Here is a 15,213-nt window from a genome sequence, read left to right on the forward strand (position 1 = left end):
AAAGTGATATCGTCTTGCAGTGTGGCCGTAAGTGAATCGAATACAATTCGCGGCGCCAAAATTTGAAAACAGTTTCGATGCCGCCGCTCCACAGATTTGTTATTTCAAAAGTATTTTGTGATAGGTTTAAAGTTTCTAGGTGTCTGGTAATCATCGCCATCTTTTCTTTTGTAGTGGTCAACTTATAAATCCCAGTGAACGCCACACGCGTTGGACTATGTTCCACATTTGGCAGACATGGCACCGATAAGATTATAGCAAAAAGCGAACCATAGTTAGCATTTGACCATGTATTGGTTATAAACAGTGTTTATTTTTAAACAAAAAATTAGATTTATTGATTTCACCATTCAATTAGATTGTTATCAAATATTCACAGTACTTTTCTTTCGTTCTTTGCTCGTTATCAATTAAATACGATTAAGGCCACTATAAAATATATAGTGGCATTAGATTAATTACTAAATAAACAGCAACGTATCGTTAATATTTAATGAATAGATTAATGGTAACTAAAATATATATCGCATTTGAGAAAACTTAACACAACAATTACGTATACGCTGCGTGGTGCATACCGTTTCTACAAATTAATAAGAGTAATTACATAAGTATACATAGATATTTATATTTATATATATAAATATATGGCGGCGTCGATTTGGACAATTTGGATTTGCGCGCCTAATGACTGCGACCGCAGGATTTGATAGCACATCCTGCGGCTGTAATTCCTACAGATTGTGCTTATTCAACTAAAATCTAGGAAGGCAACGTTTTAAATTATATTATAAGCAAAGGTTTCTCTTATATACAACATTTGCCGAGCGCACTTTTCTCACATTAATCTTTAACTATTATAATGTACATCATAAATATTTGTTGGAAGTCTACTGAAACTCTATATATACAATTGAATATTATATCAAAATATCAAACACATGTTCTATATGCATTTTAAGTGTAAATATATATAACTTTAACTAATAAGCCTTTTCTTTAATTTTGATAACGTTTGCGAATCTTTCAAATTTAATTTAATTTTGGCCTTGTTTCAATTATTTCTTTTAGCAATATAGAACATAATTCGTGCGTTTAACGTTTTTCAATATTAACGTCTCAAGTCTCTCGAGTTCGTTGCCTTAGGAGCTAATTAACCAAGTGTTGCGCTCGTTGGTTAAATCGTCTAGAAAAAACCATATTTAAATTACAATTACATTAAGTTGCAGCAGTCGCGTCTATATATGCACAGATTGGGTATCCTCCTCGCTGTTAACTAGTCCGGGGGTATATAATAGGCGTGGCAATTTTGTGTTGTCCTCGTGTTGGTTCAAAAATCGTAAAACTCGTTCGATTTATTGTTGAAGCGTCGCGTCAACACATAAACAACCGCCTCATAGGTGGCCATCATAATTGCCGTATTGGGTATCTGTCGCACCAGTTGCGTGGCCAAGCCTCTGCGCAAAGGGAGAAATCAATTAGTTAATACAAATATTTGCAGGCTCTCATATTTAAGTGCACAAGCACTTTTCGCATATATATATATATATATGAATGTGCATGTATATCATGCGTCGTCGAGTGATAATAAAATTAGTTGAGGCAAACAAAATGCGTCGCAGAAGACATTTCTATACTAAAATTAAAATATAGCTAAGCAAAATCGTGGGTGATTCGTCATGATAACAAATTAGCAGCTAGAGAAAAGAATTCGATTTGCCAAAGCATTCGCTGCGAATATAAATCAAATGAATCTAGCAGGAATAAATATTGTATTTATTGAAGAAACTAAATGTTCAATTCTTTTAGTTCGTTTTTATTAAGAAATTGATGGGCTATAGAAATGCTGCCTGCCTCAATTTTAAATTACAACTGCCACTTGTACTGAAAATATATCAAGAAATATATATTATCATATGCAAAATGCGGGCTAGATTCGGAGCTCAACCCAAAATTGGCTTCTAACTAAAATTGTTAGTTAAAGTCAGTAATTGGGACCAAGGTTTTTCATACTTTGGAACTGGGTCTTCCTTTAAAGTGCTTTGTTTTCTTCAAAATCAAATACAAATTTGTTGGGGAATAAATTGGAAAAGTGTTTTAACATGTCAAGTGTCAGATGGGATTTCTTTTTTTTTGATCTCAGAGCTCACATAAATAAAATCCCAATTTGGTATGGGGGAACTTTTTTAAAGAGCTTTACAAGCCAGACAAGATTTTGATAGTATATATATTATATACCTGTAGAGTCCGGCGCGTCCCTCCTCCTTCCAGACCGTGTGCAACGTTTGCCAGAACGTGTTGTATTTGTTGCCCTCCTCACGCAGGCGCGTTCGTGCCACCTCGTGTGGATAGGCAATGCAGGATGCAATCGTTTTGGAGACGGCGCCAGCCATCATGAACTCCAGGAAATCGCGTGAGCCCTTTGTGTCCGATTGCCGCTGATTGCGCTGCTCCAGCTGTGAAAGGCGAAAGTTATGTTAAAAAGTGTGTGTTTTTTTTAAAATGATATCTGGGGCAAATCGAGGCTCACCAGCTTGGACTTGATGAACTCGTAGATGACAAAGTGCACCATTGTCTCGCAGATGCCAAAGTAGCTGGCCGTGATGCCTTTGTAGAAAGCCTTAATGCCGCCCTGTGCGTACACACGCTCGATGCACTGCCGCACCGTCATCTGCACCTTGGAATTGTAATCGAGCTGCAGTCGCGTCTTGACAAACCAAATGGGATTCGTCGCCGTGGACGAGACAAAGCCGGCGCTGGCCGCGCTCATGATGTGCACCAGCGGCGAGTCGCGCTCAACGAAACTGAAATCGGTCGGAGAAGTCAATTAGCACGGGAAAACTTGCAGAAGCATCCACATTTATACTTACCCCAAACTGTTGAGCGAGTTTTTTGTTTGCGAGTAGGTGCAAAAGTAGATGGCACGCGATGGTGCCACGCCCACAAGATTTGGACCGAGACCTTTGAAAAGTGCGCGGGGACCTTCATTCTGGACAATGTATCTAGTTGAGGGTAAGATATATAATACATATAGAATTGTAGAAGTGTGGGGAATAGTTCAAAAATAGTACATTTACAATTCCAGTGTTGCAAAATGTGCCAAGCTGAACTAATACTAGTTCAATATTGAGCAAATAAGTGGTTCATTTTCAACTCCAACTTGAAAGCTACGCGCAGTTTATTCAAGTGATATTTCTAATTTCCAAATTAACTGAAGTTTGAGACAAGTTTTCAGAGTTCAACTGGAAAAACAGTTGTGGAAAATACAATAATATAGAGAATATCTCTATGGTGCACCTCAAAGCACAATCGATAGCAAATTTATTATCGATAAATTTTAAAGTGATTGTAAGCTTTAATTTAAGACAAACTTACCGCAAGCACTGTACAATGCTCATGGACTTTGTGGTCGTCGATGAGATGCCGCAATGTGAAATGGCCATAATCTGGAAGTTTGAAAAGCGAAAAGCCTGTCAGAATTTGTGTCTATCGATAAACGATAAAGCGATGTTCATGAAGTGTTTTGACTCTTGATCGTTTTTTTTTTTTTTTTTTTTTTTTTAGAAAAATTAAAACAGACAATGACAATGAGAACAGATGATAGGCATTCAAATAATAATAATAAAAATTTGGTACTACCCTACGGACACCCCCAATCACCTGTGGCTGTGATCTGTTACGTAATATCGTTGTGCTTAGCTTACGTCGTTGTTCCGGCCGCAGCAGCTCGGAGGCGCCACCGTTCGCCGGCCCGCCAGCGGGCTCAACAATCCGCGTTGACGGCGGCAAAAACGCCGTCGAGCTCTGTAGACGCGTCTTGACCACCTCCAGGGGACATGTTACCACAGCGCCAACTGTGCCCGCCGATCTGTAAAGACACCAAGGCACACACACAAATCACAAATAGGTTCTATAAATATGACTAAATGCGAGGAAAGTATACGAAAACTTTTCAAATACAGTGAGCACTTGACAGACGAACATATGCTTAATTTATAAATATATATATTTCTATTCCTCGTTCCGCTTTTCTTTTCTTTAGCAAACATGTTAATCTGTTAAAAGTTAATTGCACATGCAAAAGTTTTTGTCTCTTTTATTGATTTTCCAACACATCTGTCCACTAAAGCGGGCTTTTACTGTATTAGAAATTCGAAAAAATTGCCTGACGTTTCGCAATTTGTTGAAATGCGAGCAGCGGAAAAATAAAAACGTATTTGGCATCAGACCCTGAAGACAATTATTGTTTTTGGCTAAACAATTTCGATTTTGAAATTGTTTCTCAATTATATTTATATCAGATGATCGATTTATGGTTTCCATATGAAATTCGCCGGAATTGCGAAATCATTTGCAATGCACTGCAAATCGGGCTGCAATTTGCAATGCAAAACTAACAAAGCTTGTGACTCAGGAATAAATTGATTCTTTGTCTATCCTATGATTATATCCTATGATTTCATTTACTTTTCGTTTCAAAGTCTAGAATACGCTGAAAACGCTTAATTTAAGTAGCCCAAGCCCCAGACCTTGCCTAATAAGTACCACAGTAAATATTCTGAATAGAACCTTTGATAAACGAAGTAGGAAAACATTCTTATCTGAGGAACAAAACTCGTGACTCAATTTGAAACTTGTAAACTGGCGCTTGGCAACCACAAAAAAACGTGAAAAATTTGTTTATATTTCATTGTGTAACTTTATTGTGTACTTAAACAACAATCAATTCAATTAACAAAAGTCTTTATGTAAGAGTCCTCTCTGTGGGTAAATAGGAAAAACCTTTCGCCTTGTTTGTCAGGCTCGTAAATTAAAGCAACAAAGTGAAGCGAAAGTTTGATCGATGGAAAATGTCAACAACAATGTTGGGAAAAACAAATTTTAATGAGTGACAATTTCATGAATCAACTTAAATGCACAAACAGATAAATATATTATGTTGAAAATGGATAAACAATTAAATATTGAAATATATAGAGTTGATGCTGTAATTTTGGAAAAGAAAATACTTTAAAAGGTTATATTGATTCTGTGAAAAGGTATGTAACAGGCAGTGCGAAGCATCTGCGACTCCATAAAGTAAATATATTCTCGATCACCAACAGTACTTGAGTCAATCCATTTGCTTCCGATTAAGCGATAACTGTCCCGATAACTGCAAGCAATCGATAAATATCGATATCGATAACCTCTTTTTGGCCAAATCTCTTGGGCTTTAAGAACTAGACGCACCATTTTTGAAATTTGGTTTCTAGAATAGTATATAGAGATCAAGTATCTCTCATTTTACGCCTGCATTTGGTGTTGGTAGAAGATTGAGGGTATCGCCTCGTCGCGCACGCCCGACTGAGATACACACATGCCTCACAAAATCACGCGATATCTGCCGCTTGCCGGCTGAATCAATGAGGTTTTCTTTATATATCGTAGCTCTGTGATAATGTTGCCCCCCTCATTCTTATCGCATGTACTTTGTAAGTTCAGGCTTTGACAGCTTATCGGGCAAATCGGAGGCCCCTTTCATTAGCAGCTGCTGCTGCTGGCGACTGGAAACTAGTAACTAGTAAACAATTTCACAAATCTATTTGTGCTTGCAGCAGGGGCCAAACGAGAACCGGTTTTGTCCGGCTGCGAGCTGACCCCCGATTGATAACCTGAGCCCGACGAATGAATTGCCAATGACGGACAAAGCCGCGTGAGCTTATCAGCAGCAGCAGCAGGAGCAGAAGCAGAAGCAGTCGCCGACGGGCCACGTTCTGATTTGACTTATGTTCCTTATACTATATTGGAATACATATAAAAGTTAGCTGCAAACCCAATTCAGCTCTGGCATGTGACATAATGAGGCTCTCGGGAAACCGGTAAAAAACAAAAAAAAAAAACACGCCAGACCTCGAACACGCCATATGTTTAATTATAGACCGAGAAACTTGGGGAAGTTGGAGACCCTATTAGACACTCCGCATATTGAAGTCGGGCATATATCACAACAATCAGAATTATTGGACAAATTGAATCAACACATTAACGAGAAGACTTGAACACTCGCATATTGAATTTCATCATTATGGCGAGGCAAGCACATCAGACAGATGGACAAACAGATGACTGTACTATATATATATATATTTATATATATAGCTCACAGACAATAGACTAATCAGTGGAATGCAGCAAAATCATTGAAATGTGACAAATTACAAGCGCAGCGAAATTAAATTGTAATCAAATATGTTTACGAACTTCTAAAGGGTTGACTGTGTATAATAATACGAAAATTAAATTAATATGAGCTGCATGCAATTGTTTAAACAATAGTCATATAATTTGCATGAAAAGCAAAAACTATTCAAACATTTTAAGCGCCATTTTCAATGGCTTTCATCTGAAATTCTAGCTCAGCACGAATGCTAATAACTAATACGAACATTTAATTGAAATATTAATATTATTATAAATAAATTGATGAACTTAACCATTTTTTGTAGAATATAGAACCAAGCGCACATTACAAACGGAAGGTCAAGCTTGAAATTATTCTGGTTTTATTTTCGTTTATTAAACTATTTGGAGCACGTTTGGAACTCTATAAAATTAGACTCCATATGATAATTAGAATAAATTAAACAAATATAGATTAACGATCCACACACAGTTAAAACGTTAAGACCTAGGTTTAAATACAAAAAAAATACATAAGAAAAAACAAAATCTACTCGACTTTTGCCGCTGATGAAGAATAAATATACTTTAAGAGGTTCTGTTTTCCACTTTTACCCATTTTCAATGTGTGTTGGAAATATTTATAGATTCTGTTAAATCTCGTGCCGAGTTATGTCTAATTGGAATCTCTAATTTAATGATCCAATTAGATATATGACAGCTAGGAACAATGTTGCTTCACGCTAGTCATATTTTTTTTATTGCCAGAGAATATAAAGACAATTATATGCAATCAAATATTTGAACGATACGCTTATATAATATAGTTTTCAATTGTTATTCATTAGGTTCGTTTGTTGCATTTCGTTCAATTGGTGTACCCTTTAGACTACTGCATGAAATTGTACAAGTATTTTGTGTGTATGTATGTATGTGTGTGTGTGTGTGTGGGTGTGTGTGTGTGTGGGTGGGTGTGCATGTATGTATGTATGCATCTATGTACATATGTATGCATGTATGTTTGTCCAAACGTAATCAAAGCGCAATTGTCGCTGTCCTGCCAGTTTAAATAAAACGAATTTCTACCAGGTGCTCTACTCCTCGATTCTCAAAAATTCATGTAGGCTGTGCTATTTTTCCTTCCTAGCTAGTAGTGTAGTGTTTTTTTTTGGTGTTTTTTTTTTTTGGTGTTTTTTTTTTGGTGTTTTTTTTTGGTGTTTTTTTTTTGGTGTTTTTTTTTGGTGTTTTTTTTTTGGTGTTTTTTTTGGTGTGTTTTTTGTATGTACATATGTATGTATGTCCATATATATGTATGTATGTATGCATGCATGCATATGTATGTATGTACATATGTATGTATGTATGTATGTGTGCATGCATGCATGCATGCATATGTATGTATGTATGTATGTATGTATGTATGTGTGCATGCATGCATGCATGCATGCATGCATATGTATGTATGTATGTGTGCATGTATGCATGCATGCATATGCATGTATGCATGCATGCGTATGCATTTATGCATGTATGTATGCATGCATATGCATGTATGAATGTATGCATGTACGTATACATGGTTGCATGTGTAACTATGTATGCATACATACAAGCATATGTATGTATTTATGTATACATGCAAGCATGTTTGCATATATGCAAGCATATGTATATTTAAAAACAAGCATGTATACATTCATACATACAGGCACACAAATATATATGTATGCATGCATATATTTTTATATTCAAAAATGCATACATATATATGTACGTATGTATGTATGTGGGTAAATATGTATGTACATATGTATTTACTTATGTACGTTCATATGTATGTATGTGTGCATGTATGCAGACGTCCGCAAAGGTATTCATACATGTACGCATGCATGCATGTTTGCATGTATAGAAAACTAGCTCCGGCCTTAAAATAAATTCGTTTAAAATAAATTCTGTCTTAGATCTTGGAAAATGAATTTTATGCCCATCGGATGGAAAAAAGCATCAAAGTTTTTCGCGATTTTTCCATACATGCGGGTGAAATTAGCTGGAAGCCAGCCTTAACGTGCATCTTCGTCAAATAAGGTAGGGGCGGACTATATATCATATAAATTATATCTACCCAAATGATCAACATATTAATATCATTAATTCCAACTAGTGCTCAGCAAAAGCTCATCACTGGATAAAACATATATATACTATATACTTATATTATACAAGTATTAATGATCAAAATTTGTCTGCCCATCATTGATTCCAACCAATGCTCAACCAAAGTTCAAGCGGAACACACTTAAAACCGCCTTCGATTCTTTATAATAGATATACAAAGTTATATCCAACCCTCGTCTATGAAATGCATTCGCATGCGGACATGTAGACCGCGGTATCTATGCCTCGAACTCAATGGCCTCTCGGCGCATATAATAAATAAAAAAAAGAGCAACGGCAAAAACGAAGAAGAAGAACGGCAACCGGTTAATGGTCGATTTAGCTGTTTTTTGACTGAATCGCCTCGGAAATCGCAATACGCAACACACGCGCGCCCGCGAGATAAGAGTGGAAATTTTGGCAGACAGAAATGCAAACGAACCTCGCACCTCGCACAGGTGCGATGCAATGTTTTCTTTCGGAATTTTTGGTACTTCTGCAGCATTACGGTGCGTCATACCCCCCGACATATACGTATATGTATATAAGTATTATTTTTGTGATAAATGGCGCCGTTTGCTGGTGGCAAATCTTATCAGCGAATTCTTGACGTCGTCTACTTCATGCTTTTTGCGCGTTTTGTAGACAGTTTTGTTCTCTCTCTATATTTCTTCAAATTGCCAAATTGATGGAAAGTTTTTATAGGTCAAAGTGTAGCATGCGACAAAGATAAAGAAACAGTTGCTGATAAAAAAGATAACTTAAATTGAATGAGATTCATCTTAATCGCATTGAACTTGGCACGAGACCTTCTATGTTTATACATGTACTATATATATATATATATATACTTATATATATGTGTTTGCATATTTATACTTTTCTATTCTAGAAGGTCCCATAAACAATCTGCATATATGTATATACAAATTGTAAATAAAATAGTCTTCGGCCACACGGCGCATTTGTTTATTTAATGTGCCAAGTGGACTATATTTATGTGTTCTATATGAACGAGCTCTTCCCATGGCAATAGATATAAAACGTGCGCCCTTGACACAATTATTAATCAACATTTTGAACTTGGTCCGGCTAGAAAACGGGCCAAGATAAAATTAAAAAAAAAATATGTAAGCTATTTATCTGTAACTTATATTTCACATATCAAAAACTTAAAGGGAGTTGAGAGCTGGAAAAGCCTGAGAGAGAAAGAGGTCTAAAAAAATAGGTGTGTACGTGCGTTCAGACATGCCACGTTAATCCAAAAAATTGTCAAAAAACAAAACCAATTAAATAACTTGTAGATAAATCCAAATGCAAATCATTTAACAACCTGACTCTGGGTTTAATGTGAATGAATTATTTGACATGGGAAACTCTGCACCCGTCTAGACAAGAGGCGATGCAGCCAGTCGCTGTCTATTAATAGCCCAGTCTGATCTATTTATGCTTATATAACCGTGTGCCATTGTTGTTTGTCCCACGTCAATTGTCCGACCCGTCTCCCCTCCCCTCCCCCTCTTGCTCATTGCATTAGCAAAATGTTGTTTTGGTTGCAGTCGCCTTCAAATGAGTCAATGTGCCAGAAAGAGTTGTTTCCCCCCTTGACAAAAAAAAAACAAAAAAGACGGCGACTAAAATCAAAACAAAATACAAATCGAATGCCAGGCCGCATTTGTCTTTCGTTAAACTCATAAAATAAAAAGCAAGAGTGAACTGTGCGCAGAGCTTGGCTTTCAAATACCCTGTAATAAGCTATATTTCTAGCAACTGTGGTCAATATAATAATTATAATTTATTAATTAATTATAATTTAAGCATAACAACTAAACTTTATATTATTATATATTAATGAGAAAGAAGAGAGTATCTTCGGCGTGCCGAATATTTAATACCCTTGCAGACCGAACCTGTTATATTTGCCAATAATATCTAAGCAGCACTAGAAGGAAGTAAATGGTAAAAAAAACAAAATGTTCTTTATAAAAGAACCAATTCTATAGGTGCTATCATTCTTTTAATAAGATATTATTCCACAAAATATATATTTATACCCTCAATAAGATACAGGATAGTACCTAGCCTTAATGGAGTATTATCTAACCATTTATATGAATATACCCTTAGTGTTGTCCAATTAACGTCAAGATAAATTTGAATCCCAAACAGATGCCAAAACGAATTGACACATCTTGAGTAATATTTCAAAATGAGCAGCCTCTAATAAAAAGACAATTAAGACTGCGTTTGTCGAGAGTGCGCGACTGGGGAATACCCTAAAGCTTCTTCTATGCTATAAAATGAAAGATTCTTAATCTGTATGAACAACTCTGGAAACTACGTGTCAAATTTGACAAGAAGCCTTCAAAACTTGAATTTCGATATCGATTGTTATCGATTGCTTTGCAAAAAGCTACCCTCTTGCCCATTCTCAATGGAAGCAGGGTATGTGCAATTTGCCAACTCGAAAGGGCTTACAATATAGTCTATAGTAAATGGATGCATCAATTGTCACAATTGTAGTTTACTTCATTTATATCGAGCAACTGCGCATATACGCATTTATATATATATATATATATGTATATATATAGAGGTGTTATCTATGTGCCTGGTTAGCTGCTTGAAGGTTGTTTTTTTTCCAACCAGTCGAGCGATAGTAACGTGTGTAAACACGAGATACCGCTGAAATACTTGGGAATACTAGACAAAAGTACACATGGGTAGTTCTAACCTGGTGGTCGCACAGTTGGATAAGCAGCTCAGGTTGCTTGCATGGGAGACAGAAGAGGAGGGGGGGGACTAGAAAATGCAACGTGAGTTGTTGCTTTGTTGTTTTTGCCTAGTTTAAAGCTGTTTACACAGACTGCACATAGGTCTTAAAAACACATAGTGTACTCTATATAAGTACTATATGTATATGCAGCCGGCCGGCAAATTGCATTTGACTTGTTTACCTGTGTTTACCTGCAAACGAGAATAGCTTTGAATTTTATAGTTATTTATTTAAATGATAATTTCAGAGCTAGTCTGGGTTATAGATAGGGTTTAACTCATCTTTAAATATTCTACACTCTCAACCTTTTTTTTTTTCTTTATTGTGAATCCTGCTCCTATTTGTTTTTGTTGCCTTTTGTTTCAGGCTAAATGTGTTTATCAAAGAACGCTGACAAAATGCGCAGAAACAAGCACTCCCAGTGTCTAATTTATTTATATTTCACGCTACAAGAGGCTCGGCTCACACCGACCACTTCTCTCTCCCTCTCTCTTGCTCCCACACTGACCACGACAAAAAAAAAGAGGCGAACACAGAACAAAAACAAATTTCATTTTACTTGCAATGCGAGCGGCATTGAATTTCGGTTACGCTACGGAAAAAGAGACAAACACAGGCGCAAAACAGGTTGGGCCGAGCGTTTGTCAGCTGAATTTACAGTAAATAAAATGCCAACGAAAATTGATATGCCTCGTTTGGTGTGCTGTAGGGTGAGCGATAAAAACAAATATAAATTAAGATGCAGAGCTAAAAATAGCAGCCGCAACAATAACAACACAATTGAAGCTTGTTATTGGTTCCCTTTGTCAACACTGGTTCCGAAATGAGTAAATCAAATTATACAACACTTAGCATATATTGCTGCTCTTCAATATTTAATCACATTATTAAGTTTGTTGCTTTTGGACTTCCGTTCGCAAGTTGCAAGAGCGAATTAGTGTGAGATAAATGACAAATGTTTTAGGTGAATGGCAAATATTCCAATCAAGGGCATGAAAACCACACGCGAGAAAGAGAGAGAGAGAGAGAGAGGGAGAGCGTGTGCTTTCTTGTTCTTGATTGTTTTGCTTTTTTTGTGCGAATCTTTTTAATTGACGACTGAGCCTGTGACGTTTATTGCGAATTATTTCGCGCATCGTGGGACGCGCGGCAGCTGGCCCAAAAATAAACCAAACACGTGAACTATGCATGATTTCTACAGATGTTTGGTATGTGTATGTGTGTGTGTGTGTGTGTGTTTGTGTGTGGTTTTTGTTGTTTGCCAGCTTTGCCTTGCCTATCTATCTATATTTTCACTTTGTTTTTTATTTATTTTTGGCGCCACCGCCAACTTTCGCGCAACTGCAGCAGGTCAATTGTCTAATTGTTGTTGGGCAACTACTAAACGCAATTGCGCCGTTGCTGCTTCGCCCAAGATTCCAACTAAAACCGGTTTTTGCTTTGCAGAGATAAGGCGCAATAAACAATAACAACAAACTACAAGATTAACATAGTATTCAACACTTACGCGCCGGCTAGCAAATGTATCAGAGTATCACGATTTTGGGACATAATCGGGTTTTATCTTCCTTGCCCCAGCCGCAAAGTGGCTTTGTAAATGTGAAACTTGGTTTAACGTGGTTTAATTAACGCGCACTTCAAATCCCCGTTAACGAGCAGCGCCTGTAGCTCGACGGCCTCTGAGCCGGCGGGGAGCGGCTTGTATCCCGGCGGCAACGGCCGCTACACCGCAATGGAATTTTTTTTGTTGGTTTTCGCTCTTTGCTCTTTTGTTTTGCATAAGCAGCACTGATATTGTTGTTGTTGTTGTTGTTGCCTGCGGGCGTTCTTATTTTGGCGCTTACAATGGTCAGGGGTTATGCAACTATAACAAATCTCACGGGTTTCTTATCAAACACACAAAAGAATGTTGACAAAAATAGCGCAGTGCGCATCAACAATTAGCACTGTTACAAACAAATTGCACTTTAACGTTTATCTGGCTAAATTATGCGAAAATTTACGCTATACACGAAATTCATAAATATATTTGTGCTTTTATTTTCGGCGAATTCAGAAATTGGAGCGAAGAGTACACGTCTGTTGCGTTGATTTCACAAAGTAGAACTGTAAGCGCTCGGGATGAGCGATGTTTAGATATGTGTTTAACAAGTCCTATCGATAGTTCTGACCGAAGCAGCTTATCGCTATCGATACTTTGATTTTGTTGTCGATACTTGGAATACGATTGTATCAAATATTTGGTAACACTTAAGTTAAAGGCGCAACAATTTTTTATTTTTGAATTGCAACAGTGAGAATATTGTTATTATAAATATACTGCATTTTTGTATATTTTAGCCTAAGCTGGGCGCACTGTATACAGTAGTTAATAGCTACAGGCGCAGCAGGTGTTGGTGAAAAAACCTAACCTGATTATTGAACTGTTACTGAACTGTTATATATAATTATATATAATTCCAATTGAATTTAAGAGAGGTGAATGCCAAAACAGGGTGGCAACGCTGGTATCTCGAATTGAAATTTGCGCGCGCATTCAGACGAACTAACCTCGAACTTAGTCCACTTTATTGAATTTTTAGCAGCTGGCTATTCGGTTTATATAAACATCTAATGCCTTAAATATTTAATGCATGCCCTTTTTTGTGGCCATAATGTCACCGCTGTCGTTAAATAAACATGTCCCCAATTGCAAATGAAAATAACTTTAATTGTCAACTGACATGTCAAGGTCAACATATTTGGTCGCCTGTCTTTGCCACGTGCGGCACACTGTCCCCAACGTGTGCAGCTGTCGGCGCTGTCAATTGGCTTTAAATGAATGATGCAGATAGCATCTGCAAGCGAACAATACGAATATATATAATAAATATTTCTTTGATTTATGCATATTATGGGCATGTGAAAATTAAACAAAATAGCCCACACGAATACCCTCCGAGCACTGCGACTCGCTTGACCCTGACATTAACAGGCTTTACCCTTTAGCCGGCTTTAATGTTGCCGTGTCTCGCTGCGGCAGAAAACACGTGCCCCACATGCACATTGTTGACCACACAAAGGCGCCGCAACTGCAACGGAGTCGATTGAAACAATGGGCCTAGCAGGTGCCCTTTCCGTTTGCCGCCTCCCCTTGTCGCGCACCACGTTACGTATGAGTAATCCGGCAAGAACTGCCGCTGGCAAAGCTAATTAAAGGCTAAACTCCATGACCACGTCTACGGCATGACCTTGGTCGCCAAGTCGGCTCTAGCCTCCAGCCGTTTGTCAACTGACGTCCGTTCGGACCCCAGTCGAAGGATATTCTTGTTTGGCCTGGCCAAATTGTGTGTATGTGTGTGTGTGTGTGTGTGTGTGTGTGTGTGTGTGTCTTGTGTAAAAATTGGCAAAGCATTTAATAAGCAAATGCCACACATAAATTCCGGAACACTTTACAGTTGTACGCTCAAAACAACAAAAAGTAGTTACACTGAAAAAAAAACTTTACCTAAAATTCGTATAAAGGTTTCTATGTTTATGCATGTTTAATCTTGTTTGTTTACATTTTTATTTGTTTTTATTTACAGATCACAAGTCGAACCGCTGGCAGGTAGGGTAAGCTGTCGCACAGGTAACACACGCTTTTAATATATATTTTCTCTACTGCTTTGGCAGCTTTTGATCCATTTTTCAAGTGTATAAAAAGTTTACAAGTGAAGGACAAGCCCTAGCTGTTAACGCAAATGCCAAACACCTGATAAAATGCCGTTGCTAGACCCCCAACAACTGCAGAAATGTTTTGTTTTATATGTTTAGTTCTTACTTTTTATGGCTAAAGTTTCCTTGGAAATGGGCGCATCGAATAACGAACGATTCGCGTATCTGTTATAACAACCACACCAACAAGCACACACACACACTCACACAGACACGCACTCACACAGCGATCAACACCAAGCGTGGTGCGAACTGTCAGCAGAAAATTGTTGTGAAATTGGAACTGGAGCTGGAGCGGGAGCGGAACCAGGAGCGGTAACAAAAGCGTAAGGCTGGCGTCATTTTTTTTGTTTTGTTTTTGCGTGCTGCAGAACTTGCGTGATTCATGATGCATGGCCTGGCAGGCAACTTACATATTTGCC

The 15,213-nt window shown here is 37.5% G+C and overlaps 1 protein-coding gene across 2 annotated transcripts; it reads right to left on the reverse strand.

Annotated features, from left to right (window-relative positions):
- Positions 1-313: 313 nt before the first annotated feature.
- Rim2 (replication in mitochondria 2) lies at positions 314-13,202 on the reverse strand. Of its 2 annotated transcripts, none has more exons than XM_002051807.4 (7): positions 12,603-13,202; positions 3,661-3,868; positions 3,376-3,446; positions 2,871-3,002; positions 2,531-2,804; positions 2,239-2,456; positions 314-1,457 (listed from the first exon to the last, which is right to left on the reverse strand). In XM_002051807.4, exons 1-7 carry the CDS (start codon positions 12,644-12,646, stop codon positions 1,331-1,333), a joined length of 1,074 nt encoding a protein of 357 aa, XP_002051843.1. In that variant the 5' UTR covers positions 12,647-13,202; the 3' UTR covers positions 314-1,330. The 2 variants fall into 2 exon arrangements, with proteins under 2 accessions (XP_002051843.1, XP_015028273.1); XM_015172787.3 differs by having other exon boundaries at positions 3,640-3,868.
- Between the last annotated feature and the right edge of the window lie 2,011 nt (positions 13,203-15,213).

Source organism: Drosophila virilis, chromosome 4 (assembly GCF_030788295.1).
Source record: "Drosophila virilis strain 15010-1051.87 chromosome 4, Dvir_AGI_RSII-ME, whole genome shotgun sequence".
Lineage (NCBI taxonomy): Eukaryota > Metazoa > Arthropoda > Insecta > Diptera > Drosophilidae > Drosophila > Drosophila virilis.

Bases quoted from the DNA above. Each gene is read 5' to 3' on its own strand.
- Rim2 (XM_015172787.3), bottom strand. From the start codon at position 12,646: ATGTCCCAAAATCGTGATACTCTGATACATTTGCTAGCCGGCGC. The intron at 2,457-2,530 runs GTGAGCCTCGAT...CGCCTTTCACAG, and splicing joins AGTTCATCAAGTCCAAGCTG to CTGGAGCAGCGCAATCAGCG. The intron at 1,458-2,238 runs GTATATAATATA...CCCTTTGCGCAG, and splicing joins GGACGCGCCGGACTCTACAG to AGGCTTGGCCACGCAACTGG.